Genomic DNA, 27414 nt, shown 5'->3' on the forward strand with positions numbered 1-27414 from the left:
CTCATCTCATATGTATATACTGTATTTTATACCATCTTGCCTATGCCGCTCGGCCATTGCTCATCCATATATTTATATGTACATATTCTTATTCCATCCCATTACATTTGTGTGTTTTAGGTAGTTTTTGGGAAGTTGTTCGATATTTCTGCACTGTCGGAACTAGAAGCACAAGCATTTCGCTACAGTCGCAATAACATCTGCTAACCATGTGTATGTGACCAGTAAAATGTGATTTGATTTGGCTTTGAAACAAGATCCACAACAATGCTTTCCACTCAGTTTCAACCTGTTGCTGAACATCTTTCCTAAAAATGTATCGACCACAGTGAGGGCAAACAATGTCGCCTAACAGTGAGTTTTAAAAGCACAATATTGTTTTGAAGATAAGTGATTTTAGATTGCATTTGCATTAATATCAGAGTGGTTAGAGGGACAATAGAACCCCGAGTACCAGGCCATTAGCGACCTGACGCTCATTAGCGAATTGGGTACTACCAACGCATCAGCGCCATTGTTGTACAAAGTACATAGGAGGAGATTACCGTGACTCAACGGTCACGTGACATTTGACTGCGGTCATGACTCATGACTGCCGGTGTGGCGGAATTCACCGCAACAACCCTAGTGTTTACACATTTGTCTCTGTATGTTTGTGTGGGTGTATGTTTCCACATTTGTGTGTGTGTGTGTGTGTGTATCTAGGTTTCCCCTCCTGTTATACTTACATTAGCACTCAGCTGTGTTGTCAGGGCCGAGACTTTTTCCTGGGAGGCATCCAGCTCTCGACGCAGCTTACGGATCTAAATATAAAACACGCATCAAAAACACACATCATCAAGGTTTGACAGGCTGAGAAGGTTGTGTCGGTGTGACAATACAAGGGAAAACCCCCTGATCTACTCTCTGATAGAAAGGGGTTTAGGGAAAGGAAGCATCGTGTCATGGCTTCATAAAGGAGCACACAGGTGTCTGGAACCAGGGCTTATTGTCACATGGTCACCCACAACACAGACATGTGTAACTAGACACAATACTGAATACGCCCCCATGTTCCAACATGTCATATGAATACAGAGACAAGAATAAGAGAGAGAGAGAGAACGAGAGATAGAGAGAGAGAGAACGAGAGATAGAGAAGGAGAGAGAGAACAAGAGAGAGAGAGAGAGACCGAGAGAGAGAGAGAGAGAGAACGAGAGAGAGAACGAGAGATAGAGAGAGAGAAGGAGAGAGAGAACAAGAGAGAGAGAGAGAATGAGAGAGAACAAGAGAGAGAGAGAGAACGAGAGAGACCGAGAGAGAGAACGAGAGACCGAGAACGAGAGAGACAGAGAACGAGAGAGACAGAGAGAGAGAGAGAACGAGAGACAGACAGAGAGAGAGAACGAGAGAGAGAACGAGAGAGAACAAGACAGAACGAGAGAGAACAAGACAGAACGAGAGAGAGAGAGAGAGGTAGATAAAGCAACAAGAAAGAGGGAACGAAGAAAGGGGGAAAGAGTGCACTTCTTTACAAAGAAGGTGAAAGGGAGTTCAAGTCTTACCTCTGACTGGGATTTCTCTTCAGTCTGTGAAGACAAAATGAGAGAATGATTAGATGATCTATGGATCGAAAGGAAGAAAGCAGTATTATTCAAGCCAGGCCTGAAAGGGAGGGAGGGAGGGTTGAAAGTTGATATACTTCTATAGCACCTGGGGGCAACAGACTACACCAGCCCAGCATGGCTCCAGAACACTGTCTCCAGGCTCTGTGTTTTCTCTCGTTCAAACTCCCGGATGATTTATAAGTTACAGAAACATGGTGATTATAGATGTCTGGTGTAATGGGTCTGGAAAGCAGAGATGTATGTTCCTGGAGGCATTTTAGAGAGCGTTAGTGGGAGGAGGCAGAGTGTGTCTTTCATTGTCTCCCTACACGCCACTCTGAACAATGGTAACACAGGAGAAACCACAAACGCGCAAGCAGACATATATGGCCTCATGCCCACACACACTTGCACGCATACAGTATATACTGTGTACATACGCAAAGGCATGCATGTAAACCCCATACACACAGACCAACCCAACACACAATACCCCCCCTTTACAGGTACAGGTACGTCTCCACACAGAGTGACAGTCTACATTTTCAAACCAAAACACCATTCGACCCTATTCTGTTCCTACATATCTCTGTATTGTCTACCTGTGATTTGCTGTGCAGTGTGTGGGCGGTTGCTAGGTAGGCCCTGATGTCAACCAAAATAAAGGAACCTGTAGTGGCCGTGTTATTGTGACATAACAAACTTCAATTAATAATGTTTTTTTCACCCCCTGGTCCCGCCTGTCTGTCTGGCGCTGTAATGTGTTAAGAGCTGCTCTGACAGGTTTGCTTGTCCTGACCAGTCACCAGAACACCCTGACCAGTCACCAGAACGTCCTGACCAGTCACCAGAACGTCCTGACCAGTCACCAGAACGTCCTGACCAGTCACCAGAACGTCCTGACCAGTCACCAGAACGTCCTGACCAGTCACCAGAACGCCCTGACCAGTCACCAGAACGTCCTGACAAGTCACCAGAACTCCCTGACCAGTCACCAGAACTCCCTGACCAGTCACCAGAACTCCCTGACCAGTCACCAGAACGTCCTGACCAGTCACCAGAACGCCCTTACCAGTCACCAGAACTCCCTGACCAGTCACCAGAACGTCCTGACCAGTCACCAGAACGTCCTGACCAGTCACCAGAACGCCCTTACCAGTCACCAGAACGTCCTGACAAGTCACCAGAACGTCCTGACCAGTCACCAGAACGTCCTGACAAGGAAGAAAAACAAGAACACACATTTTTCATGTCCTGAATTTGTTAAAACGCTATTTTAGGCTTAAGGGTTAGGTTTAGTGTTAAGGTTAGGGGTTTGGGGTTAAGGTTAGATTAAGGGTTAGGGTTAGGGGTTAGTGAAAATACGAATTTTCACATTGGAAAAAAGTCCAGACAATTCATAAAAAACAAAGCTGTGTGTGTGTGTGTACATGCGCCTTGTTCCACTCTCACGCAAGTGTGATGGGGCGGTGACAAAGTGCAGCCTGTCAACACAGCGTCTACACACACAAACAGAGCTGTCGTTCACAGTTGCTTCCTAAACACGGACCTAAGTTCAGTTCAGCATTTCCATCCTCATGGTTAAGGTTAGGGGTTGAAGCGATAAATCGGAGGCATAGCCAAACAATCTAAGACACACAAACAGACCTCTCTCTCATATTCATCCCAGACAAAACAGACAGGAAAAAAAGGATCTGTCTATCGCTGTGACCCCAAGTCAATAGCAGTCGATCAAAACAAACACATGACGGCGCTACATTTGCTAAAGAATCATCATCATCATCATCATCATCATCATCATCATCATCCTCCTTTCCACTGAATCGTCATTATTTTCATTAATTCTTTTATTTTTTTTTATCTCAAAACGGTTGTTGAAAAGAAACAAATCCCCAAACTGTCTGAATCTGGAACATCCTCCTCTCCTCTTCCTCCATCCCACCCCTACCGTTCATACGTCCCAATCTGTCTGAATCTGGAACATCCTCCTCTCCTCTTCCTCCATCCCACCCCTACCGTTCGTACGTCCCAATCTGTCTGAATCTGGAACATCCTCCTCTCCTCTTCCTCCATCCCACCCCTACCGTGCGTACGTCCCAATCTGTCTGAATCTGGAACATCCTCCTCTCCTCTTCCTCCATCCCACCCCTACCGTTCGTACGTCCCAATCTGTCTGAATCTGGAACATCCTCCTCTACTCTTCCTCCATCCCACCCCTACCGTTCGTACGTCCCAATCTGTCTGAATCTGGAACATCCTCCTCTCCTCTTCCTCCATCCCACCCCTACCGTGCGTACGTCCCAATCTGTCTGAATCTGGAACATCCTCCTCTCCTCTTCCTCCATCCCACCCCTACCGTTCGTACGTCCCAAGCTGTGACCGCTCCTGTCATGGTTAAAGCAGCCATCATCTTCTTTTCTCTTTTCCCTCCTTTGGTAAATCTCTCTCTCTCCCTCCTGAGTGATCTGCCACAGATCTGCTCTGCAGTTTCAACTCGTCTGAGAGCTCAGTCGCACGTCTTCTCCTTTCTTTCTCACTCTTTCTACAACACAAACCCTGCCCCGACACCTGCTTCGGGGAGTGTACCTGGCGATGGGGAGGGGAGGGGCCACCCTAGTAGGAAAACAACTTTTTACTGATTGGCTGGGCTGTGTGTGGGCGTGACTGGCCCCGGATCTGAGTAAGAGCAGCCACGCCTCCATCTCAGGTAAAGGACAAAAGTTGCCCCCAAGCACAGATCTAGGATCAACTTACCGTAGCCTAAATCCTAACATTAACCAGTAGGAAGAGAAACACAAAACTGACATTAGATCAGTGTCAAGCAGAAACTCTATCCAACTCCTCTGTGTCATTTCAAAGGACTCTGGTGACTTTCTACCTTAAACAACTGATTTAAGATGAGCTTTCCGAACAGCAACATAAATGCATTAGACCAACCTGGCCTGGTTAGTGAGTTGGGGTCTTTATATGAGGCATTCGTGTGGTATTAAAACATTGACTACTACAACTCCTGAACAAACATACACGGTACACATAGAGCAAAACAGTAAACTAGCAGAATAGTGACAGCTTTACCATTTGGGCGTTAGGAGCGATATTTAAATCTAAATTAAAATTTGTTCGGACTCACCGTAGAGTAGATAGAGGAGGTACTGGAGACCAGAGACAGGGAAGAGCCGTGAACTGCAGAGACAAAGCCACAGGACAAAAGAGGGACGAGGCCTCAGTACTGTACACAACACACACTACATAAAGGTGCTGTAGTAAACTCCCCACACACACACACACACACACACACACACACACACACACACACACACACACACACACACACACACACACACACACACACACACACACACACACACACACACACACACACACACACACACACACACACACACGTCAGACACACTTGTGCGCATGTTCGTGACCAAACGAGGGAAAAATACGAACAATCTCTCAATCTAGAAAAACTACCGCACGCCATAACACATTTGAGCCCCCGACAATCTCCCTAAGATGCAAATCCCTTCTTCCCACCAACCACCTCGCTCCATCCACCAGTCACCCACCCATTATGCACCCCCTCTCACTTGTCCTGACTCGACCAGCCGCCACGGTGGTGAAAGTCCTAATAACAGCCCTATATAGAGACCGCTAACACCGCTAACATACACGGCGGTATACTGTGTGTGTGTTAGTGTGTGTGCGCGTGTCTAGCCTCCACACAGTACAGGGTTATGATGGGAGAGGGTGTTATCTTATTGACTAACGACTCCGTCTCTGATCTTAACACCAACGTCCAGACACAATGCAGTAAGAGCGTGTCCTGCATATAACAGTGTTTGATTAGGATCAGATAGAGATGTCATAGAGGAGACCAGGAAGAAGGTCTACGCACAAGAGGTGTTTCCCCTAGATTATATTCCGGGAGGGGCGCAAAAGGCCTATAAAAATAAGGCGGTGCCCCGCCTACGTAATGGTAGGCAAACTGTCCTGAAAGATTCATTCAGTTCCATTCAAAGAGAGTTCCCCTTGAATCTGGCGATCTATGAAATTACTGACTTATCCTGTGTGTGTGTGAGGGCTGGTTAATAAACAATAGCTACATTTCTAGGTCAAGTGACACAGTGTGTAAGTGTAGTCGTCTCAACATAGGGCAACTTAAAGTGTGTTGCTATACATGTCCCAGTCCACAATTAATATCACTAAAGTAACTTATCACCAGGAAAACATATGAACACACACACACAATAAAATACTAATATGAACACATAGACACACACACCCATCCAATCGGTAGACACACACACTCAACACACATACGCTTTCCTGCATGTCCTCATGTTTCTTGATGCAATTATTCTGGGTTTTTTAAACCCTGGAGGGAAGAATGGAATTGAGAAGAGAGGAGAGAGAGACAGAGAGAGAGACAGAGAGAAGAGAGAGAGAAGAGAGAGAGAAGAGAGAGAGAAGAGAGAGAGAGAGAAGAGAGAGAGAGAGAGAGAGAGAGAGAAGAGAGAGAGAGAGACAGAGAGAGAGACAGAGAGAGAGAGAGAGAGAGAGAGAGAGAGAAGAGAGAGAGAGAGACAGAGAGAGAGACAGAGAGAGAGAGAGAGAAGAGAGAGAGAAGAGAGAGAGAGAGAGAGAGAGAAGAGAGAGAGAGAGAGACAGAGAGAGAGGAAGGGCACAACAGAGGATAAAACAGTGGGCACTGTGGAGGGCCTGTAGAGTAATGTTTTGCGGGAACGTGTGAGGATCGCCTGGGTTCTTAATGAGGTCACACATACACTTTATCCAGAGGGCATTTACAACTCTGTTTTGGCGTCACTGTGTTCCCTGTTTCTTATTCTCTCTTTCTCTCTCTCCCCCTGTTCCAGTATAGTGGAGATAGTAGACTATAATAGCGCACAATAGAGACTCATGCACCAAAGTATTTGTGTCTATACACACACACACACAGGAAAGAACAGCATGCAGACTACATATTCCATGTCTGTAACTCCTGGCTTTAGATACTAACACACAGCTGTTTACAGAAGACAGACCTGATAGACTAAACACCCCCACAGCACAGGCTTACCTCACACTGCTAAAGAGAGGGAGGCACACACACACACACACACAAACACACACACGTGAGTGTGTTGCTGCTCGCATTGCTATACGAATCAACGCAGCTCTATTCAGTCAGGAGCCCAAAAACACTGACGCGTGAGTGTTTTGACTGTTTTCTTGTCTCGTCTCTCTCCAGGCTCTTCCTCAAGTTCTTCCTGAAGCGCAACCAGAACTGTCTGACGAACGCAGGGAACCCACGAGACATGAGATCCTTTCAGGTGGGAGATAGAGAACCGTTAAAACCTCATTTGACATCATTTCTTTAGACCAGGGCTCCCCAACCCTGTAGCTACCATCCACACTCATCGTGGTTGACACCACCACCTGGGAAGCACAGGGAGGGCCCTGTCCATCTAAGGACGGAAGACTTCACCATGAGTAATCATCTCTCTTCTCTTGTCGCTACCCTCCCTCCCTCTTCTCCCTGTACTCACCCTCCTCAAAGCCATCTCTGAAGGAACCAGAGCGGCTCATGGTGCGCGTCTTCTCGTCCAATGACACGCAGGAGTTCCTCAGGCGGGCGTCGCCACAGGGGTCAAAGGTGATGTCCTGATTGGTCAGAGTGTTGTTCCGGAGGCTGGCCAGGTTTATCTGAGCAGCTGTGGTGGGGCTACCCGCTGCAACAGACACAACTATACAGGTCAGCTTACACACACTCACACACACAGGTACAGTGGCTTGTAAAGGTGTTTATACCGTGGGTCATACAGAGCTGTGCGAAGTTGAAGCGTGTCCCGGAGGGTGAGGTGAGGCTGGATCCAGGTGAGAAGGGGGAGTTACTGGTCGAGTCTTGCAGCCCGCCCTGCGAATGGGAGCGCAGCCAATCGCGCGCAGCCTCCTCATGACCTCGCAGTTGGGGCGATGGGGCATACCTGCAGTACCAAACACAAGAGGTTATAGGTTGGCGGGTAAAGGTTTTGTGAGTTAGGGTGCAAACCGGAGCGGTTTTTACATCCTGATTTCATCTTTACCGGGCAGAACTTTGATTCGTCATATAGGGATTCGATTTTTACCAAGAGCAACTGATTATTATGTCCCGAGGAAAATGTCACATAATGTGCAAGTACTTCTCTTCAACCGAGAGCGACACAAATCAAGCGGACAGTCAACAGAAATCCAAAACTGTGTCCAAAAGAAATCCAAAACGGTGCCCGAAAATCAAAGTGCGTATGACGTGAAACCATGACAACTCCGCACGTACAGTAGTGACAGGTGACGTGCCTTTACACTGGAGCGCAACACAACATTGTGCCAAGTGCAAAAAAAGAATAACAACGACACCAGCATTGGTGTAGCTGAAGCTGTGAGAAAGGGAGAGAGAGAGAGAGAGAGAGAGAGAGAGCGGGAGAGAGAGAGAGAGAGAGAGAGAGAGAGAGCGGGGGAGAGAGAGAGAGAGAGAGAGAGAGAGAGAGAGAGCGGGAGAGAGAGAGAGAGAGAGAGCGGGAGAGAGAGAGAGAGAGAGAGAGAGAGAGAGATGGAGTGACAGAGAGAGGGAGACGGAGTGAGAGAGAGAGAGAGAGAGAGAGAGAGAGAGAGAGAGGGAGCGGGAGAGTGCTAAGCAGGGCAGACAGTGCCTGAGTGGTCATACAGTAGGTACCTGAGTCCCTTCCTGGGCAGAGTGTTTCTATCACTGTGTGGACCCCTGTGGGATCGGCAGAGAAAAACACTTCAGGGAGAGGAGAAGAAAGGAGGAGAGGAAAGGAGGAATGTGGATAGTGTACTATTGCAATTGTAAAAAAGATTTACAGTGCCAGTCAAATGTTTGGAGACACCTACTAATTTCAGGGTTTTTCTTTATTTGTACTATTTTCTACATTATAGAATAATAGTGAAGACATCAAAACTATGAAATAACACATACGGAATCATGTAGTAACCAAAAAAAGTGTTAAAACAAATCAAAATATATTTTAGGTTCTTCAAAGTATGGGATGGCGTTTCGCTTTCAGAACGCTGTGGTAGCCATGCTGGTTAACCACACATGCAGAGATCATCCGTTCACCTAGTCTGCGTCTCACATAGACACGGCGGTTACAACCAACCACTGGTCTAATGTCCATTGCTCATGTTGCTTGGCCCAAGCAAGTCTCTTCTTCTTATTGGTGTCCTTTAGTAGTGGTTTCTTTGCAGCAATTCGACCATGAAGGTCTGATTCACACAGTCTCCTCTGAACAGTTGATGTTGAGATGTGTCTGTTACTTGAACTCTGAAGCATTTATTTGGGCTGCAATTTCTGAGGCTGGTAACTCTAATGAACTTATCCTCTGCAGCAGAGGTAACTCTGGGTCTTCCTTTCCTGTGGCGGTCCTCATGAGAGCCAGTATCATCATAGCGTTTGATGGTTTTTGCAACTGCACTTGAAGAAACTTTCAAAGTTCTTGAAATGTTTCATATTGACTGACCTTCATGTCTTAAAGTAATGATTATTTGAGGTGATCTTGCCATAATATGGACTTGGTCTTTTACCAAATAAGGCTATCTTCTGTATACCACCCCTATTATGTCACAACACAACTGATTGGCTCAAACGCATTAAGGAAAGAAATTCCACAAATTAACTTTTAACACCACTGTTTAATTGAAATGCATTCCAGGTGACTACTTCATGAAGCTGGTTGAGAGAATGCCAAGAGTGTGCCAAGCTGTCATCAAGGCTAAGGTGGTTACTTTGAAGAAGTTCTAATATAAAATATATTTTGATATGTTTAACACTTTTTTGGTTACTACTATTTCATAGTTTTGATGTCTTCACTATTACTCTACACTGTAGAAAATAGTAAAAATAAATAATAACCATGGAATGAGTAGGTGTGTCCAAACTTTTGACTGGTACTGTATATGCTATCGCTTTTCTGAAAAAAATATATTTTGTGACACATCTTAGTGTTGTATCATGTCATAGCAGTGATTGGTGTTTTTAAATATCAAGCTCCAAGTCTAAGTTTTGCCACAAGATGGCAGCATATAAACAGCGATGGGGGACTGAGAGCCTGTAACACACACACACACACACACACACACTTTTACCTTTCCTGTTTCCGAGGTAAGGTGTTTCGGTTGAATTTAGGGCTAGTGGAGGGGGAGGACAGGGGGCTGATGGGAAGGGGGAGGGGGGCACAACAGACAAAGAGAGAAAGAACTTTAGAAAGAAAAGAGAGGGAGAAGAATCCTCTGAAGGAGAGAGCCGCATTGAGTCCAACCGTTGCCACAAGCGAAAATCACCACCACCTGCTCACCAATGAATCTCCTCTACTGGTCTAGTAAGTAAAGATAATGAGATGTGTCAGAGAAGGTAACACCAGAATAGATCTGAAATGACATCGCATGACGGCATTACTTTCAACAATGCTTTCCATGGAGATGCTTGGACAGTATCTCTGGTGATAATGTGGCTGATACATTCCGGTCACGTACACATTCGTGTACGCTGGGATGTTTCATAACGACACACTGAACAAACACAATATGATGCCATGGCAACAGCTGACAGGCTCCTTGTTTTTCTGTCCATATAAAGATATGATGACCAAGATCAGAGCAGATTCCCCCAACATCCCACTCTTACCACTCAAACCCTCCCTCCCTCCACCCCACCTGTCCTCACCTCTCAGACATGCCCGTCTTGATGCTGGTGGTCCTGCCCAGAGCCGAGAGGGTGTCCTCCCTGCTGTCCCTTCCTCCCTCCCTCCCCTCCCTCCCTCCACCCACCCCACCCCACCTGTCCTCACCTCTCAGAAATGCCCGTCTTGATGCTGCTGGTCCTGCCCAGAGCCGAGAGCGTGTCCTCCCTGCTGTCCCTTCCTCCATGCCCAGCGCTGCTCACGCTCATGTCGATGGACTCGCTGCTGGTGTGCATGCTGCTGACCGAGGGGTAGCCCAGGCTTCCCGCCCCGCCACCGTGCCCGCTGTGCCCACCCAGGGTACCCTCCCTGCTCTGGGCAGAGGAGCCAGTGCTCATGGTGGTGCCCCAGGTCAGGCTGTTGGAGGGCCCCGTGGAGGAGTAGACAGAGCCGGGGCTGGACGCACTCTGGGGGGGGGGGGGACACAGGAGGAATTCTGGATTCATCGAGTGATTTTCATATGTTACATTTAATGGTTACGATTCCACTCCCTAAGGTCAAATCATATGTCTGCTGCCTTCTTACAGTGTTATTCATGTCGCGATCTGCTGTTGCTAGTTACATGGTTGCTTGCTATCACAGCCAACTATTGTATCACAGGGCTACCTATCGTGATCGGCGCTGGTAGCTAAAGTTGGCTATTTTCTTTGTGCCAGTATAAACTCTGTTCATGGACACCGATGCTTATCAAGAGGCCACAAAAATATTGCCTGCTCATGTAATTTGGTTTGGCTAGTCTGCCTATCTCACCTGTTCGCTACCCAGCGTGTTATGGCCCGTGCTCAGGTTCCGTCCTCCGTACAGGGGGCTGCTGCCCTCACTCTCCCCCACTACACCCCCAGGGGAGTCCAGAGCGGCATGGGTAGCGTGAGGGTTGGAGATCACCGTTGAGTTCTTCATGTTCTCTGCTGTGGTGACCGGAACCTGCTTACTGGACTTACCACCAAACAACCTGATGGAGAAGGAGAAGAGAAGGAGAAAGTTGAAAAGGAGAACTTGTAAAAAATCTCTCTTCAAAGAGTCTCTTAAATTATCACACAGCCCAGCACCCTCACACCAAAAAAGCCTTTCGTGAACGAACACTCACGCTTCATTCTTCCCTCTTACTAGCTCTGACTTGGCTGATAGCTACTTTATTAAGGAACATTTGTGAACTCGGCTATGTCAGCCACACCCATTGCTGACTGGTGTATAAAATTGAGCACACAGCCATGCAATCTCCATAGACAAATATTGGCAGTACAATGGCCTTACTGAAGAGCTCAGTGACGTTCAACGTGGCACCGTCATAGGATGCCACCTTTCCAACAAGTCAGTTCCTCAAATTTCTGCCCTGCTCGAGCTTCCCCATTCAACTGTAAGTGCTGTTATTGTGAAGTGGAAACGTCTTGGAGAAACAATGTCACAGCGGCAAAGTTTTAGGCCACACAAGCTCACAGAATGGGACCGCCGAGGGCTGAAGGATTTTTTTTTATTTTATTGCCTGTCCTCGGTTGCAACACTCAGTACTGAGTTCCAAACTGCCTCTGGAAGCAACATCAGCACAAGAACTGTGCGTTGGGAGCTTCATAAAATATGTTTTCCATGGCTGAGCAGCAGCACACAAGCCTAAGATCATGTGCAAAGCCAAGCGTCAGCTGGAGTGGTGTAAAGCTTGCCGCCATTATCATGCTGACATAGGAAAGGTCCTTCCCCAAACTGTTGCGATAAGTTGGAAGCACAAAATTGTCTAGAATGTCATTGTATGCTATGGTGCTTAGCCCAAACCATGAAAAACAACCCCAGACCATTATTCCTCCTCCACCAAACTTTACAGTTGGCACTATGCATTGGAGCAGTGGAAATGCGTTCTCTGGAGTGATGAATGTGGGTTTGGCGTATACCAGGAGAACGCTACCTGCCCCAATGCATAGTGCCAACTGCAACACTTGGTGGAGGACGAATAATGGTCTGTTTGTCATTGTTCGGGCCAGGCCCCTTAGTCCCAGTGAAGTGAAATCTTAACACTACAGCATACACTGACATTGTAGGCGATTCTGTGCTTCCAACTTTGTGGCAACAGTTTGGGGAAGTCCCTTCCATGTTTCAGCATGACAATGCCCCCGTGCACAAAGCGAGGTCCATACAGAAATGGTTTGTCGAGATCGGTGTGGAAGAACTTGACTGGCCTGCACAGAGCCCTGACCTCAACCCCATCGAATACCTTCAGGATGAATTGGAATGCCGACTGCGAGCCAGGCCTAATCGCCCAACATCAGTGCCCGACCTCACTAATGCTCTTGTGGCTGAATGGAAGCAAGTCCCCGCAGTAATGTTCCAACATCTAGTGGAAAGCCTTCCCAGAAGAGTGGAGGCTGTTATAGCAGCAAAGAGGGGACCAACTCCCTATTAATGGCCATGATTATGGAATGGCTAGGTTATCCAACCTGGCCATTTTAAGATGAACGCACTAACTGTAAATCGCACTGGATAAGAGCGTCTGCTAAATGACTCACATGTTTTAAAAAATTTAGGTAGACGGACACACAGAGAGAGAGAGACGAAACATGTAGAGTATTGTAGACACATTTCTGTTTTAAAGTCATTGCTAGTAACCGCCCCTATTTCACACTATTGAGTAAAGGCTTGGGGGATTATATCTGAGTAACGTTTGAAGCATCACGTTAGCATAACCCCTTGCCTTAAGCCAAAAGACAGTGGCTCCGTCCCAAATGGCTCCCTAATCCTCATTTAGCGCACTACATTTGTTGCGGGGTCCCATTTGGGACGTGACCATTGCGCGTAGGCGGTAAGACGGTAGGCAGGGTGATAATATAGAGCCGGGTCTTCAAAGCCTTATTACCCAGAGAGATTAATGAGCCAGCCCAGCAGTGGTGAGGTAAGACTCCGCTCGTGTTACTGTGCACATACAAAGACTTGGCACTATGAAAAAGTGTGGGCTCAGACCTGGCTGCTGAACAGAAATACTGAAGGGTTCGTTTTCATACGGTGGACTGATGTGACCTTTGTGTATGGATGTGAATGAGTGTGTGTGTGTGTGTGTGTGCGTGCGTGTTGCATCACACTAGGAATAGGTTTCAGACACTGTACTGTAAATGGGTGTCATTAATGACCACGTTTCAGTGTGAGTGACATTATATATCTCTGTATGTGAGTGTTTGTGTGTGAGTCTGTTCACCTGCGCAGTGTGGGTGAGGCAACCTGCTGCCTCCCGGTGAGAGGTACGGTGGAAGCCCCTCCCCTCAGGTTGTCCACGCCCTCTGACACGCCCTTCTCTCGGTCCGTCTGATTGGCTAGCGAGACCCCAGTCCCACTTCCATTCATTTTCCCAGTGTTTCCCGTGTCTCTGCTTTTAATGTGAGTGGTAACGGAAAGCACAGCCGCTTCGATGCTGCTGGTCGACGACCGGTTTCCATTACGCGCGGCGCCGCCGGACCGGCTGGGTCTTGGGAGGCTCCGGTACTGCAGTGTGGAGCGGGTGCTCACCTGGAGGTACCCGTCGTCATGGTGACCTAGACCGGACCCCACATCTTGACCTCCGACCTTTATCCCAACGGCTAAGGATCTCATCCCGGACTTGGGCATTTTCCCAAGAGTAGCTGACCCGCTCGTGATGGTGGCGCCACTGGTGGTAACCATAGTAACCATCCCGGAACTCTGCTTCTTGAAGCCAAATGTGCTGGTGGGGGTGCGGGAGGTCAGTGTGTGAGACTGGGAGTGGGGTTCGGACAGGGCGTGTGTGAGGGTGTGTGTGTGGGACGTGCGGGCGGAGGCAGCGGCGGAGGTGGAAGAGGGTGTGTTTCTCTTGGCCTCGTCGTCACTGCTGCGCCCGGCGTCGGAGGGCGAGCGGCGGAGGCCGTTGGAGCGAGGGGAGAGGCGGCCCTTCTCGGACACCTTGACGTCGTCTGTTTTACCTACAGGTACACAGGACAGGACACACAGCAGGGGTTTAGGTCAGAGTTGTGGTGTTTGAAAAGGTTAATGACTCAAGATTCAGACAACACACGAGAGAAGACGACACAGCAAGACAGTTCCAGGACAGAAAACACCCATTACCTGTGCTGTGGGTCTTTATCACAGCGGACCCTGACGTTCCAGTAGCTTTAGTCCTGGGGCTGGTCACCCCCACCTGAGCACTCATGCCCCCCTTCCAGGACCCTGTGTGTGTCATTGAGGGAGTCCTCCGCCCCGAGCCCACCTTATCCGACTCGTCGGACACGTCCGAGGGGTTCCGGCGGGCCCACTTGGAGCCCTGGTCCATTCTGCTGAGCTCACTGTCCGATAACCCGTCTGACCTCTTGACCTCGTCACCTGACCAGGCGGGGTTCAGGGTGGTGGAGGCCGAGTGCTTCTCAGCATCCGTTACAGGCTGGTGGATGGGGGGGGGCACACAGAGGATGAGAGAAGAGTGATCTATTTTATGGTGCTCCGGTATATATGGGAATAAACGGCTAAATCGGGCTGAAGTTAGTAACCTCCACATGTGCCTGTAGGGCTGTGATGATAGTGGTATGAGAGTATACTGACTGTGGCCTACCATATGAGATGCACTACTCAGCCTACAATAACCTCTGCACTATGTGGATCCAACATGCAGGCAGTTTCAACGGAAAGAGACTATGTTCATCTAGATGTCCGGCTCAAAGGTCAACTACTACTGGGAGAGTGACGGTCTTTGTGCCGCCTCAGTTATCCTACATCAAATAACCAGTATATTAAATGAGTGTTATTGTATAGCGGGGGAGTGTTATCCAGAAACCCAACCCCTTTCCCAAAGCCACCCAAAAACGAGCTGAGGGTAGAATCACCGCTCAGACAGCTTGTCTAAAGGTGGCTTCTTAAAATGGGTATTTAATGACTTGAGGCCAGTTCAAACATCAGCCTTTAGTCTAGTCAGTTCCCAGGTCTGCCACCATAGGCTCATAATTCCCTTCCAAACTGTGAGGGATGCCAATATCATTAACACGCTCGTAGCGAAGGGGGGAGAGAGAAGGGACGGGGGAGAGGAGAAAGAGGGGGGGGGGGGGGGGGGGAGTGTGAGACTGTACTTGAGAGTTTATCTGTGAGTCCGTTCAGTGCCTGGGGCTGTATTCGTGTGTGTATGTGTTTGTGTGAGTGCGTGCACTTGTGTGTGTGTGCATGCTTGTGTGTGTGCATGCTTGTGTGTGTGCATGCTTGTGTGTGTGTGTGTGTGTGTGTGGGTGCCGTTCACGCATACATGCTTGTGTCTAGCCTCCACACCGACCTGTCCGTTGAGGGCCTTGCGCTGTGCGGCCGGTGTGTTGGCGTAGGAGCTGATGGAGGAGCTGGTGTTGATGTCATCTGTGTCGACGGTGTCACTGACGCCACTGCTCACTGAGCTGCTGTCATCCCAGCTGGGAGAGAAAGGAGAAAAAGAAAGGTTGAATTAAACAGCACCATTTTAACCCGAGTAAAGGGAGGAGAGAGAGGAGAGTTGACATGCCAAACAGATACCTCATTTGTAAACGGAGTTGAACAAGGGTTCGGTGTGTGGTTGAAAGGGCGCAACCGAAGAGGACTCTCCAATTAAATCAGTGTTACATTTTCTACTTCAGAGCCTTCGTCTTATTTCCAGCCGAGGAATCGGCCGAACATTGTGAATATTTCACATTTCATTACCATTCCTCTATGAGGCGACACATACGCTCGACCAGGGCTCTCCAACCCACTTCCCGGAGAGCTACAGTCCTGTACCTTTCCCCTCCAACCCTAATCTAGCACGCCTGCTTCTGATAATCATCTGGTCGATAAGCTGAATCGGGTTAGATACTGGGGTTGGTGCCAAAACCTACAGGACGGTAGCTCTCCGAGGAACAGGGTTGGAGAGCGCTGCTCGAGACGGACGACGGCATTGTATCGCTCACTCTGGCTCGGAATAGGAATCCCCTGACGGTGTAGACGCCCTACTAGCCTGGCTAAAGCTCCGTGACCGTACAAGCTGGTGAACCCACGGAGACGGGAGGGATATTTTATGTGTGAGCGTAATTCCCGGGTGATAACACACAGTCGCTCTCTGCACCAGAGAGAAAAGCCCTGCTTAAGAGGCAGGGTGAATGTACGACATGGCTCACAGTCGGGCAGCAGCATAGAGCCCTGAGCTGCCTGGAAATCTCAGTCTCACACACACACACACACACACACACACACACACACACACACACACACACACACACACACACACACACACACACACACACACACACACACACACACACACACACACACACACACACACAGACTGGAGGCTGTCCATCAAAACACACAGAGGAGGAGACTAACCTTGAACAGGAAGGTTCTACAACACACACACACTAGTCTTTAACCCCACTTTGAACAATTATACAGGCTGTGTTTGTCTATCCCCAACCCTGAAGCGGGGTAGGGGACGGGGACGGATGGTCGCCCGGGAGACTAGAGCATGTGTGTGTGTGGGGGGGGGGGGCAGCAAGAGAGACTAGAGTGATCTCTAGGGAGACTATGGATGAGACAGGACCACACACACACACACACACACAGCTGCTATTGTCTCCTGGTGTTTGGATTAGTGTCATCCAGGGACAGATCCGTCACCTCTAATGCGACAGACACACGCAGCCCTGTCGCTACAGACGCACACACTGAAACACATCAGTGTGTCCTCACTGACTTTGGCTTAAGCCCCAGGAAGCATCTGTCCCTCATCTGCAGACAGGATGATGTCATGAATCATACTTCAAACACACACACACACACAGCCCTTTACAACATACTGGGGGATCTTACATGAACAAACTATCATCATGCAGATCTGATATCTATCACAAGCACTGCAGTCTGTAGCTTAAGTGCCGAGGCTCAGGCGCTTTGAAGTTGCCTTAAACCGACAGTATGTCTGTTCTTGACAGGACTGCAGACAGAGCGAACTGGTGAGAGATTTAGACTGACCACAGCCGTCTAAACATGTTCACACAGCCATATGGGGGATAGTCAGTCCCCCCCCCCCCACGCACAGAGACGGAGAGACAGAGGGAGAGCGAGAGAGAAACATCACAGACCAACTGAGAATCTAAGGTTCTTGTCCATATTTAAAATCTAGTATCCTTCTGAAGATGTAGATTAGCCCATTTTCAAAAGGAAAAAGAGCCATCACACACACTCTCTTACCTGGCCAGAGTTCCTGGGAGGCCGTGGGAACCTGGAGGGTGGGGGAGAATGCCGAGTTGGACAGAGAGCTTCATGAGTCCATACCGCTGAGTTACACACTGAGCTAGCCAACCTCTCTCTCTTTCTGCTTCTCTCACTCTATCCCTCTCCTTCTGTCTCCGCCAGTCTCCCTCTCTCTCGTTCTGCTTCTCTCACTCTATCTCTCTCCTTCTACCTCCGACAGTCTCCCTCTCTCTCGTTCTGCTTCTCTCACTCTATCCCTCTCCTTCTACCTCCGCCAATTTCCCTCTCTCTCTTTCTGCTTCTCTCACTCTATCCCTCTCCTTCTGCCTCCGCCAGTCTCCCTCTCTCTCGTTCTGCTTCTCTCACTCTATCCCTCTCCTTCTGCCTCTCCCTCTGCCAGTCTCACTCTCTCTTTGTGTCTGCCTCCTCCCTCCCACTCCGCCTTTATCCCATGCTCGCTCCGGCCCTTTTCTGTGTTTCTGACTGTTGTCTTCTGCACTCATCATCCCTCCCTCTTTTCTCTCTCCCGTTGCCTTATCTCCTCTTGCATATTCCCCCGTCTCTCTTTCTCCCTGGACTGAGTGAGGGAAACGTGAGAGAGAGAGAGAGAGAGAGTGTTCCCTCCTAGTGCATGTAACCTGACCTTCCCCAGGCCCAGTTAACCAGCTCACTGCCGCAGCCGAACCAGTAACGTCACAGCAACAATGACAAACTCTCCCAAATGTTTGTGTCGTTGTTGTAATTAAACGTAACCTTTATTTAACTAGGCAAGTCGGTTAAGAACCAATTATTAATTACAATGACGGCCTACCGCTAACAGTGGGTTAACCGTCTTGTTCAGGTGGCAGAACGACAGATTTCTTTACCATGTCGGCTCAGGGATTCGATCCAGCAACCTTTCAAAATCGTACGGAACCAGAATAAGTCATCCTCAAAAGACCCAACAGCAGTATGAAGCTACAGCACGGTCATAGTATGGATCACAGCCACATAGACAGATTCGACCACACGCCCATTCAAAACATAATTCCTTACTATCATCAACTAAGACATTCCCAAATCCAACATTCCCGACTTCCCCATCCATGTCGGTGTGTGCGATCCCCGGAGTTCCCAGACAGATCCACCCTGACTAACTGCCAGCCCATTACTAATTACAGATCAGCCCAGCAAACATGGCCCGAACCCATAGCCTCCTACTGGCAGCACAACCTACCTATTAACTACCGCCCAGCCATATAGAGCCCATCAGAAAGGACGGCGACACTAACCACAGCCACCCCCCCCCATTGAACTTAGCAAAGAGGAGCAGTCCCAAGCACAGAAACGCTAACAGCGAAACGCCAGAAGGTGATGGGTTCAATTGATGTGTGTGAATCCACAATCAATTGACTTTCGCGTCGATTTCTGAGCAGGGAAATCTCTCTTCGTAAGATGGAGACCTTCCACAGCTGTGTGGTGGCTTGCGGAAATTGAGTTAAATTGATTCATTTGAGCATCGGCCTTTAGGATGAGGTTAGGTGTACAGACAGACTACTCTCTTTTTAAAAGTGTATGGTGAAAATAAAATGTCAAAAACAACAACACACTGCCTTGGTAAGCATCAGGCATGATGGTGATGATGAAAGGCGGGAGCGAGTCCTGGGAGACTGCAACGCTCACATTCACAAGTCCCTCGGAAAATTGAATTCCAAAGATTAGAAAAGCTACGTAACAGAAGGAGAGAGAGATGGAGAGAGACAGTAGGTGGAGAGAGACAGTAGGTGGAGAGAGACAGTAGGTGGAGAGAGACAGTAGGTGGATGGAGAGACAGTAGAAGGGGGATAGAGATGGAGAGAGACAGCAGGTGGATGGAGAGAGATGGAGAGAGACAGTAGGCGGAGAGAGACAGTAGGAGGGAGAGAAAGAGATGGAGAGAGACAGTAGGTGGAGAGAGACAGTAGGTGGAGAGAGACAGTAGGTGGAGAGAGACAGTAGGTGGATGGAGAGACAGTAGAAGGGGGATAGAGATGGAGAGAGACAGCAGGTGGATGGAGAGAGATGGAGAGAGACAGTAGGCGGAGAGAGACAGTAGGAGGGAGAGAAAGAGATGGAGAGAGACAGTAGGTGGACGGAGAGAGATGGAGAGAGACAGTAGGCGGAGAGAGACAGTAGGAGGGAGAGAGAGAGATGGAGAGAGACAGTAGGTGGATGGAGAGAGATGGAGAGAGACAGTAGGTGGAGAGAGACAGTAGGAGGGAGAGAGAGAGATGGAGAGAGACAGTAGGTGGATGGAGAGAGATGGAGAGAGACAGTAGGTGGAGAGAGACAGTAGGTGGAGAGAGACAGGAGGTGGAGAGAGACAGTAGGCGGAGAGAGACAGTAGGCGGAGAGAGACAGTAGGTGGAGAGAGACAGTAGGTGGAGAGAGACAGTAGGTGGAGAGAGACAGTAGGTGGAGAGAGACAGTAGGAGGGAGAGAGAGAGATGGAGAGAGACAGTAGGTGGATGGAGAGAGATGGAGAGACAGTAGGCGGAGAGAGACAGTAGGTGGAGAGAGACAGTAGGAGGGAGAGAAAGAAATGGAGAGAGACAGTAGGTGGATGGAGAGAGATGGAGAGAGACAGTAGGCGGAGAGAGACAGTAGGTGGAGAGAGACAGTAGGAGGGAGAGAGAGAGATGGAGAGAGACAGTAGGTGGATGGAGAGAGATGAGAGAGACAGTAGGTGGAGCGAGACAGTAGGAGGGAGAGAGAGAGAGATGGAGAGAGACAGTAGGTGGATTGAGAGAGATGGAGAGAGACAGTAGGTGGAGAGAGATGGAGAGAGACAGTAGGTGCAGAGAGAGAGATGGAGAGAGACAGTAGGGGGAGAGAGAGAGAGATGTAGAGAGAGAGAGATGGAGAGAGAGAGAGATGGAGAGAAACATTAGGTGGAGAGAGAGAGAGAGAGACATTAGGTGGAGAGAGAGAGAGAGATGGAGAGAGACAGTAGGTGGAGAGAGAGAGATGGAGAGAGACAGTAGGTGGAGAGAGAGAGAGATGGAGAGAGACAGTAGGTGGAGAGAGAGAGAGATGGAGAGAGACAGTAGGTGGAGAGAGAGAGAGATGGAGAGAGACAGTAGGTGGAGAGAGAGAGAGATGGAGAGAGACAGTAGGTGGGAGAGAGAGATGGAGAGAGACAGTAGGTGGGAGAGAGAGATGGAGAGAGACAGTAGGTGGCGAGAGAGATGGAGAGAGACAGTAGGTGGGAGAGAGATGGAGAGAGACAGTAGGTGGCGAGAAAGATGGAGAGAGACAGTAGGTGGAGAGAGAGAGAGAGCGAGAGAGAGAGATGGAGAGAGACAGTAGGTGGGAGAGAGACAGTAGGTGGAGAGAGACAGTAGGCGGAGAGAGTGAGATGGAGAGAGACAGTAGGTGGAGAGAGAGAGAGATAGAGAGAGACAGTAGGTGGAGCGAGACAGTAGGAGGGAGATAGAGAGAGATGGAGAGAGACAGTAGGTGGATGGAGAGAGATGGAGAGAGACAGTAGGTGGAGAGAGATGGAGAGAGACAGTAGGTGCAGAGAGAGAGATGTAGAGAGAGAGAGAAATGGAGAGAGAGAGAGATGGAGAGAAACATTAGGTGGAGAGAGATGGAGAGAGACATTAGGTGGAGAGAGAGAGAGAGATGGAGAGAGACAGTAGGTGGGAGAGAGAGATGGAGAGAGACAGTAGGTGGAGAGAGAGAGATGGAGACAGACAGTAGGTGGAGAGAGAGAGAGATGGAGAGAGACAGTAGGGGGGAGAGAGAGAGATGGAGGGAGACAGTAGGTGGAGAGAGAGAGATGAGAGAGACAGTAGGTGGAGAGAGAGACAGTAAGTGGATGGACAGAGAGATGGAGAGAGACAGTAGGTGGATGGAGAGAGATGGAGAGAGACAGTAGGTGGATGGAGAGAGACAGTAGGTGGATGGAGAGAGACAGTAGGTGGATGGAGAGACAGTAGGTAGATGGAGAGACAGTAGGTGGATGGAGAGAGACAGTAGGTGGATGGAGAGATGAAGAGAGACAGTAGGTGGATGGAGAGAGACAGTAGGTGGATGGAGAGAGACAGTAGATGGAGAGAGACAGTGGGTGGATGGAGAGAGACAGTAGGTGGATGGAGAGACAGTAGGTAGATGGAGAGACAGTAGGTGGATGGAGAGAGACAGTAGGTGGATGGAGAGATGAAGAGAGACAGTAGGTGGATGGAGAGAGACAGTAGGTGGATGGAGAGAGACAGTAGATGGAGAGAGACAGTGGGGTGGATGGAGAGAGACAGCAGGTAGATGGAGAGACAGTAGGTGGATGGAGAGAGACAGTAGGTGGATGGAGAGATGAAGAGAGACAGTAGGTGGATGGAGAGAGACAGTAGATGGAGAGAGACAGTAGGTGGATGGAGAGACAGTAGGTAGATGGAGAGAGACAGTAGGTGGATGGAGAGACAGTAGGTGGATGGAGAGAGATGGAGAGAGACAGTAGGTGGATGGAGAGAGATGGAGAGAGACAGTAGGTGGATGGAGAGAGACAGTAGGTGGATGGAGAGACAGTAGGTGGATGGAGAGACAGTAGGTAGATGGAGAGACAGTAGGTGGATGGAGAGAGACAGTAGGTGGATGGAGAGATGAAGAGAGACAGTAGGTGGATGGAGAGAGACAGTAGGTGGATGGAGAGAGACAGTAGGTGGATGGAGAGAGACAGTAGGTGGATGGAGAGATGAAGAGAGACAGTAGGTGAATGGAGAGAGACAGTAGGTGGATGGAGAGAGACAGTAGATGGAGAGAGACAGTAGGTGGATGGAGAGAGACAGTAGGTGGATGGAGAGATGAAGAGAGACAGTAGGTGGATGGAGAGAGACAGTAGATGGAGAGAGACAGTAGGTGGATGGAGAGACAGTAGGTAGATGGAGAGAGACAGTAGGTGGATGGAGAGACAGTAGGTGGATGGAGAGACAGTAGGTAGATGGAGAGAGACAGTAGGTAGATGGAGAGAGACAGTAGGTAGATGGAGAGACAGTAGGTAGATGGAGAGACAGTAGATAGATGGAGAGAGACAGTAGGTAGATGGAGAGAGACAGTAGGTAGATGGAGAGAGACGGTAGGTAGATGGAGAGAGACAGTAGATAGATGGAGAGAGACAGTAGGTAGATGGAGAGAGACAGTAGGTGGATGGAGAGACAGTAGGTAGATGGAGAGAGACAGTAGGTAGATGGAGAGACAGTAGGTAGATGGAGAGAGACAGTAGGTAGATGGAGAGAGACAGTAGGTAGATGGAGAGACAGTAGGTAGATGGAGAGAGACAGTAGGTAGATGGAGAGAGACAGTAGGTGGCGAGAGAGATGGAGAGAGACAGTAGGTGGAGAGAGAGAGATGGAGAGAGACAGTAGGTGGAGAGAGAGAGATGGAGAGAGACAGTAGGGGGGAGAGAGAGATGGAGAGAGATAGTAGGTGGAGAGAGAGAGATGGAGAGAGACAGTAGGTGGAGAGAGATAGAGAGAGAGATGGAGAGAGACAGTAGGTGGATGGAGAGAGACAGTAGGTGGATGGAGAGACAGTAGGTGGATGGAGAGACAGTAGGTAGATGGAGAGAGACAGTAGGTAGATGGAGAGAGACAGTAGGTAGATGGAGAGAGACAGTAGGTAGATGGAGAGACAGTAGGTAGATGGAGAGACAGTAGGTAGATGGAGAGAGAAAGTAGGTAGAGAGAGATAGAGAGAGAGATGGAGAGAGACAGTAGGTAGATGGAGAGAGACAGTAGGTGGATGGAGAGACAGTAGGTGGATGGAGAGACAGTAGGTAGATGGAGAGAGACAGTAGGTAGATGGAGAGAGACAGTAGGTAGATGGAGAGAGACAGTAGGTAGATGGAGAGAGACAGTAGGTAGATGGAGAGAGACAGTAGGTAGATGGAGAGACAGTAGGTGGATGGAGAGATGAAGAGAGACAGTAGGTGGATGGAGAGAGACAGTAGGGGGATGGAGAGAGACAGTAGATGGAAAGAGACAGTAGGTAGATGGAGAGACAGTAGGTGGATGGAGAGAGACAGTAGGTGGATGGAGAGAGACAGTAGGTGGATGGAGAGATGAAGAGAGACAGTAGGTGGATGGAGAGAGACAGTAGATGGAGAGAGACAGTAGGTAGATGGAGAGACAGTAGGTAGATGGAGAGAGACAGTAGGTGGATGGAGAGACAGTAGGCGGATGGAGAGACAGTAGGTAGATGGAGAGAGACAGTAGGTAGATGGAGAGAGACAGTAGGTAGATGGAGAGACAGTAGGTAGATGGAGAGACAGTAGATAGATGGAGAGAGACAGTAGGTAGATGGAGAGAGACAGTAGGTGGATGGAGAGACAGTAGGTGGATGGAGAGACAGTAGGTAGATGGAGAGAGACAGTAGGTAGATGGAGAGACAGTAGGTAGATGGAGAGAGACAGTAGGTAGATGGAGAGAGACAGTAGGTAGATGGAGAGACAGTAGGTAGATGGAGAGAGACAGTAGGTAGATGGAGAGAGACAGTAGGTGGCGAGAGAGATGGAGAGAGACAGTAGGTGGAGAGAGAGAGATGGAGAGAGACAGTAGGTGGAGAGAGAGAGATGGAGAGAGACAGTAGGGGGGAGAGAGAGAGATGGAGAGAGACAGTAGGTGGAGAGAGAGAGATGGAGAGAGACAGTAGGTGGAGAGAGATAGAGAGAGAGATGGAGAGAGACAGTAGGTGGATGGAGAGAGACAGTAGATGGAGAGAGACAGTAGGTGGATGGAGAGACAGTAGGTAGATGGAGAGAGACAGTAGGTGGATGGAGAGACAGTAGGTGGATGGAGAGACAGTAGGTAGATGGAGAGAGACAGTAGGTAGATGGAGAGAGACAGTAGGTAGATGGAGAGAGACAGTAGGTAGATGGAGAGACAGTAGGTAGATGGAGAGACAGTAGGTAGATGGAGAGAGACAGTAGGTAGATGGAGAGAGACAGTAGGTAGATGGAAAGAGACAGTAGGTAGATGGAGAGACAGTAGTTAGATGGAGAGACAGTAGTTAGATGGAGAGAGACAGTAGGTAGATGGAGAGACAGTAGGTAGATGGAGAGACAGTAGGTAGATGGAGAGAGACAGTAGGTAGATGGAGAGACAGTAGGTAGATGGAGAGACAGTAGGTAGATGGAGAGACAGTAGATGGAGAGACAGTAGGTAGATGGAGACACAGTAGGTGGATGGAGAGAGACAGTAGGTAGATGGAGAGACAGTAGATGGAGAGACAGTAGGTAGATGGAGAGACACAGTAGGTGGATGGAGAGACAGTAGGTGGATGGAGAGACAGTAGGTAGATGGAGAGACAGTAGGTAGATGGAGAGACAGTAGGTAGATGGAGAGACAGTAGGTAGATGGAGAGACACAGTAGGTGGATGGAGAGACAGTAGGTGGATGGAGAGACAGTAGGTAGATGGAGAGACAGTAGGTAGATGGAGAGACAGTAGGTGGATGGAGAGACAGTAGGTAGATGGAGAGACAACGTAGGTTTAGGCAGTATACCATATACCGGGTTATTTGAAAAAAGCCACAGGATGGTTTTTCAATACCATCAACACAGTCAAGAGATTTACTTTCAATAAATGTGAATATTAACTTTTTAAAGTTAATACCTGCAATCAACTTGTGTAATACGCTATAGGAGATCAAGCAGATTGTGTTCATCATTTCATCCGTCACATTGTTTTCCATTATGAAGCTTACCGTAGTTCCCCCAGAACAGTTGAGCCAGTCACACGTTCATCGTTAAGGGCACAACAAGAGAAAGCGTGAGCTCCTAGCGTTCTATCGGTAAGTCTCTGCTCTGTGGCGCACATGAGGTGGTGGAGTCACACTTGTACGCGATTCACTACTGAATAGCTTGGAACGGCTTTCTGCCGTGTTTTAGAAGTCAAAGAGCTCTGTCATCCGAGTTAACTGTGCAGATGCCATTCTTTCCCTGTGCTTCCTACTAGCGTTTTTTCCCCTTCCTCCGTTCTTCTCCCCTCAGCGCCGAGTACACATGCTGTGATTACTTCAGAAAAGCCTGCATCACAACTTTGTTTATTTGCACAATTTCTCTCGTTCACTTTCGCTTGTAAATGTCCACACTCACCCGAAAATGACAGTCGGTAGCTACTAACTGTGCTTGCATAACTTCATGAGCTGGATTTGCCTGTCTTTGCATTTAGTTTATGTGCATTTTCTATGTTCTATAGCATTTAGCTAACAGCTTACTGTATTTCGCTATTACGTGTGCTAATCTTGTTAGAGTTTTGGTAATAGGCGAATTTTTTTGTTGTTGCATTTTTAGTGCCCCCTTGTGTGCTATGCCGGTAATACCGTAAATCCCGGGATGGCAGAGACAGTAGGTGAGAGAGAGAGAGACAGAGAGAGACAGCTGGGGAGAGAGACAGTAGGTGAGAGAATAGACTCTGACCTGACCCAAATCAACACATTCCTGGGCTACCGCCTTAGATTCTTCCCCCCCGTGTCCCCGAAGACCGCCCTCTGTTTTCACACACAGGTCAGGGGTCATAAACCCTGCTGTCATTCGACTGGGACCGCTGGCCAATGAGAAAGAGCTGCCGTTGGGGCTGGACCCATGGGAGTGTCCGACAGCGTCCTGAGAAAACCTTCTCTGTTTACGTTGTTCTCTGTTTGTTTAGTTGTTCTTATGTGGTCTCTGGGGAAGTGAGGCTTTTTTTGTTTCGTTTTTTTTTAGCTCTGCCCATATGGTTTTCCCGGCTAAGCTCACTCCGACTCTTACATACATTTACGCATGCACGTCGCCTCTCCTTGCAGCGACGGGACAAGACAAACAACCAGTTGGAGATCACGAAATTGTGGTAAAAGTACCACATTTAAAAAATATAAAAAATGACGCATGCACGCACACACACGCGCTTAAACGTTGGCAACCTCGGGACGATAAGGAATTTCCTCCGTTTAAAGGGGGAGCTACTATTACTCAAGACTGTTGTGGGATCAGATGACTTAGTCCTGTCGACTGCTGTCAGAGACAGTGTGAGTGGATTGGATATGGGTTTACACACTAAAACATGAGCTCCCTCTAATATATAGGTCACAGATGACGTCATGGGGAAAGAGACAGAGGGTGAGGCTTACACACTCAGAGACACACACGAACACGCACACCCTTACTCCGTCAAGACTGTATTGCTTTCAAAAAGACAGACACGTTTGTTTTTACGGAAATCAAACCGAGGATGAGAAAAGAGAGCCTCGAGGAGGCATTTCCGTCTGTCGTATCACCGACCGCTGCGACGGGCGCAAACAAAACAGATGTGTTTTTAGGAGTGTCCCATCATGAGGACTCCAGCTTGCCTGCGCCACTACTGCCTCGACACAACTAACCCTGACCCCCAAACCTCCTCCCAACCTATTATGTAGTGTAGACCGCCAGTAGGAACACAAACCAGTGTGTGTGTGTGTTGTATCTAAAGCATGTGTTTGGGCCTGGGCTGTGTGTGTACTGACTGAGCTGACTCTACACACAACCACTGTTTGGCTGTCCCTGTGTAAACACCACCTCTGTCCCTGTGTAAACACCACCTCTGTCCCTGTGTAAACACCACCTCTGTCCCTGTGTAAACACCACCTCTGTCCCTGTGTAAACACCACCTCTGTCCCCTCTATACACAGGGAGGAGGGAGGGAGACGGGGAGGGAGGGAAGGGGAGGGAAGGGGGGGAGAGGGAAGGGGAGGAGAGGGAAGGGAGGGAGAGGGAAGGGAGGGAGAGGGAAGGGAGGGAAGGGAGGGGAGGGGAGGGAGGGAGAGGGAAGGGAGGGAGAGGGAAGGGAGGGAGGGAAGGGGAGGGAGGGAAGGGGAAGGGGAGGGAGAGGAGAAAGGGAGGGAAGGGGAGGGAAGGGAAGGGGAAGGGGAGGAGGGACAAGGGAGGGAGG

General features: G+C 49.0%; 1 protein-coding gene across 11 annotated transcripts in view; it reads right to left on the bottom strand.

The window, feature by feature from the left end:
• The window catches only part of nav2a (neuron navigator 2a), a 130665-nt gene that overhangs the window by 16671 nt on the left and 86580 nt on the right, over nt 1–27414 (bottom strand). For 4 of the 11 annotated variants that reach the window (XM_031830611.1, XM_031830606.1, XM_031830607.1 and 1 more), the window contains 12 exons: nt 15547–15703; nt 14385–14697; nt 13507–14242; nt 11079–11280; nt 10437–10735; nt 9736–9801; nt 8306–8350; nt 7405–7580; nt 7143–7325; nt 4718–4770; nt 1546–1569; nt 729–803 (listed from right to left, as the gene is read on the bottom strand). In XM_031830611.1, coding sequence (XP_031686471.1) covers nt 729–803; nt 1546–1569; nt 4718–4770; nt 7143–7325; nt 7405–7580; nt 8306–8350; nt 9736–9801; nt 10437–10735; nt 11079–11280; nt 13507–14242; nt 14385–14697; nt 15547–15703 — 2329 coding nt within the window. The remainder of the gene's footprint in view (nt 1–728; nt 804–1545; nt 1570–4717; nt 4771–7142; nt 7326–7404; nt 7581–8305; nt 8351–9735; nt 9802–10436; nt 10736–11078; nt 11281–13506; nt 14243–14384; nt 14698–15546; nt 15704–27414) is intronic. The other 7 variants (XM_031830610.1, XM_031830609.1, XM_031830613.1 and 4 more) reach the window with 5 other exon arrangements.

The sequence above is a fragment of the Oncorhynchus kisutch genome, linkage group LG8, assembly GCF_002021735.2.
Source record: "Oncorhynchus kisutch isolate 150728-3 linkage group LG8, Okis_V2, whole genome shotgun sequence".
Classification (NCBI taxonomy): domain Eukaryota; kingdom Metazoa; phylum Chordata; class Actinopteri; order Salmoniformes; family Salmonidae; genus Oncorhynchus; species Oncorhynchus kisutch.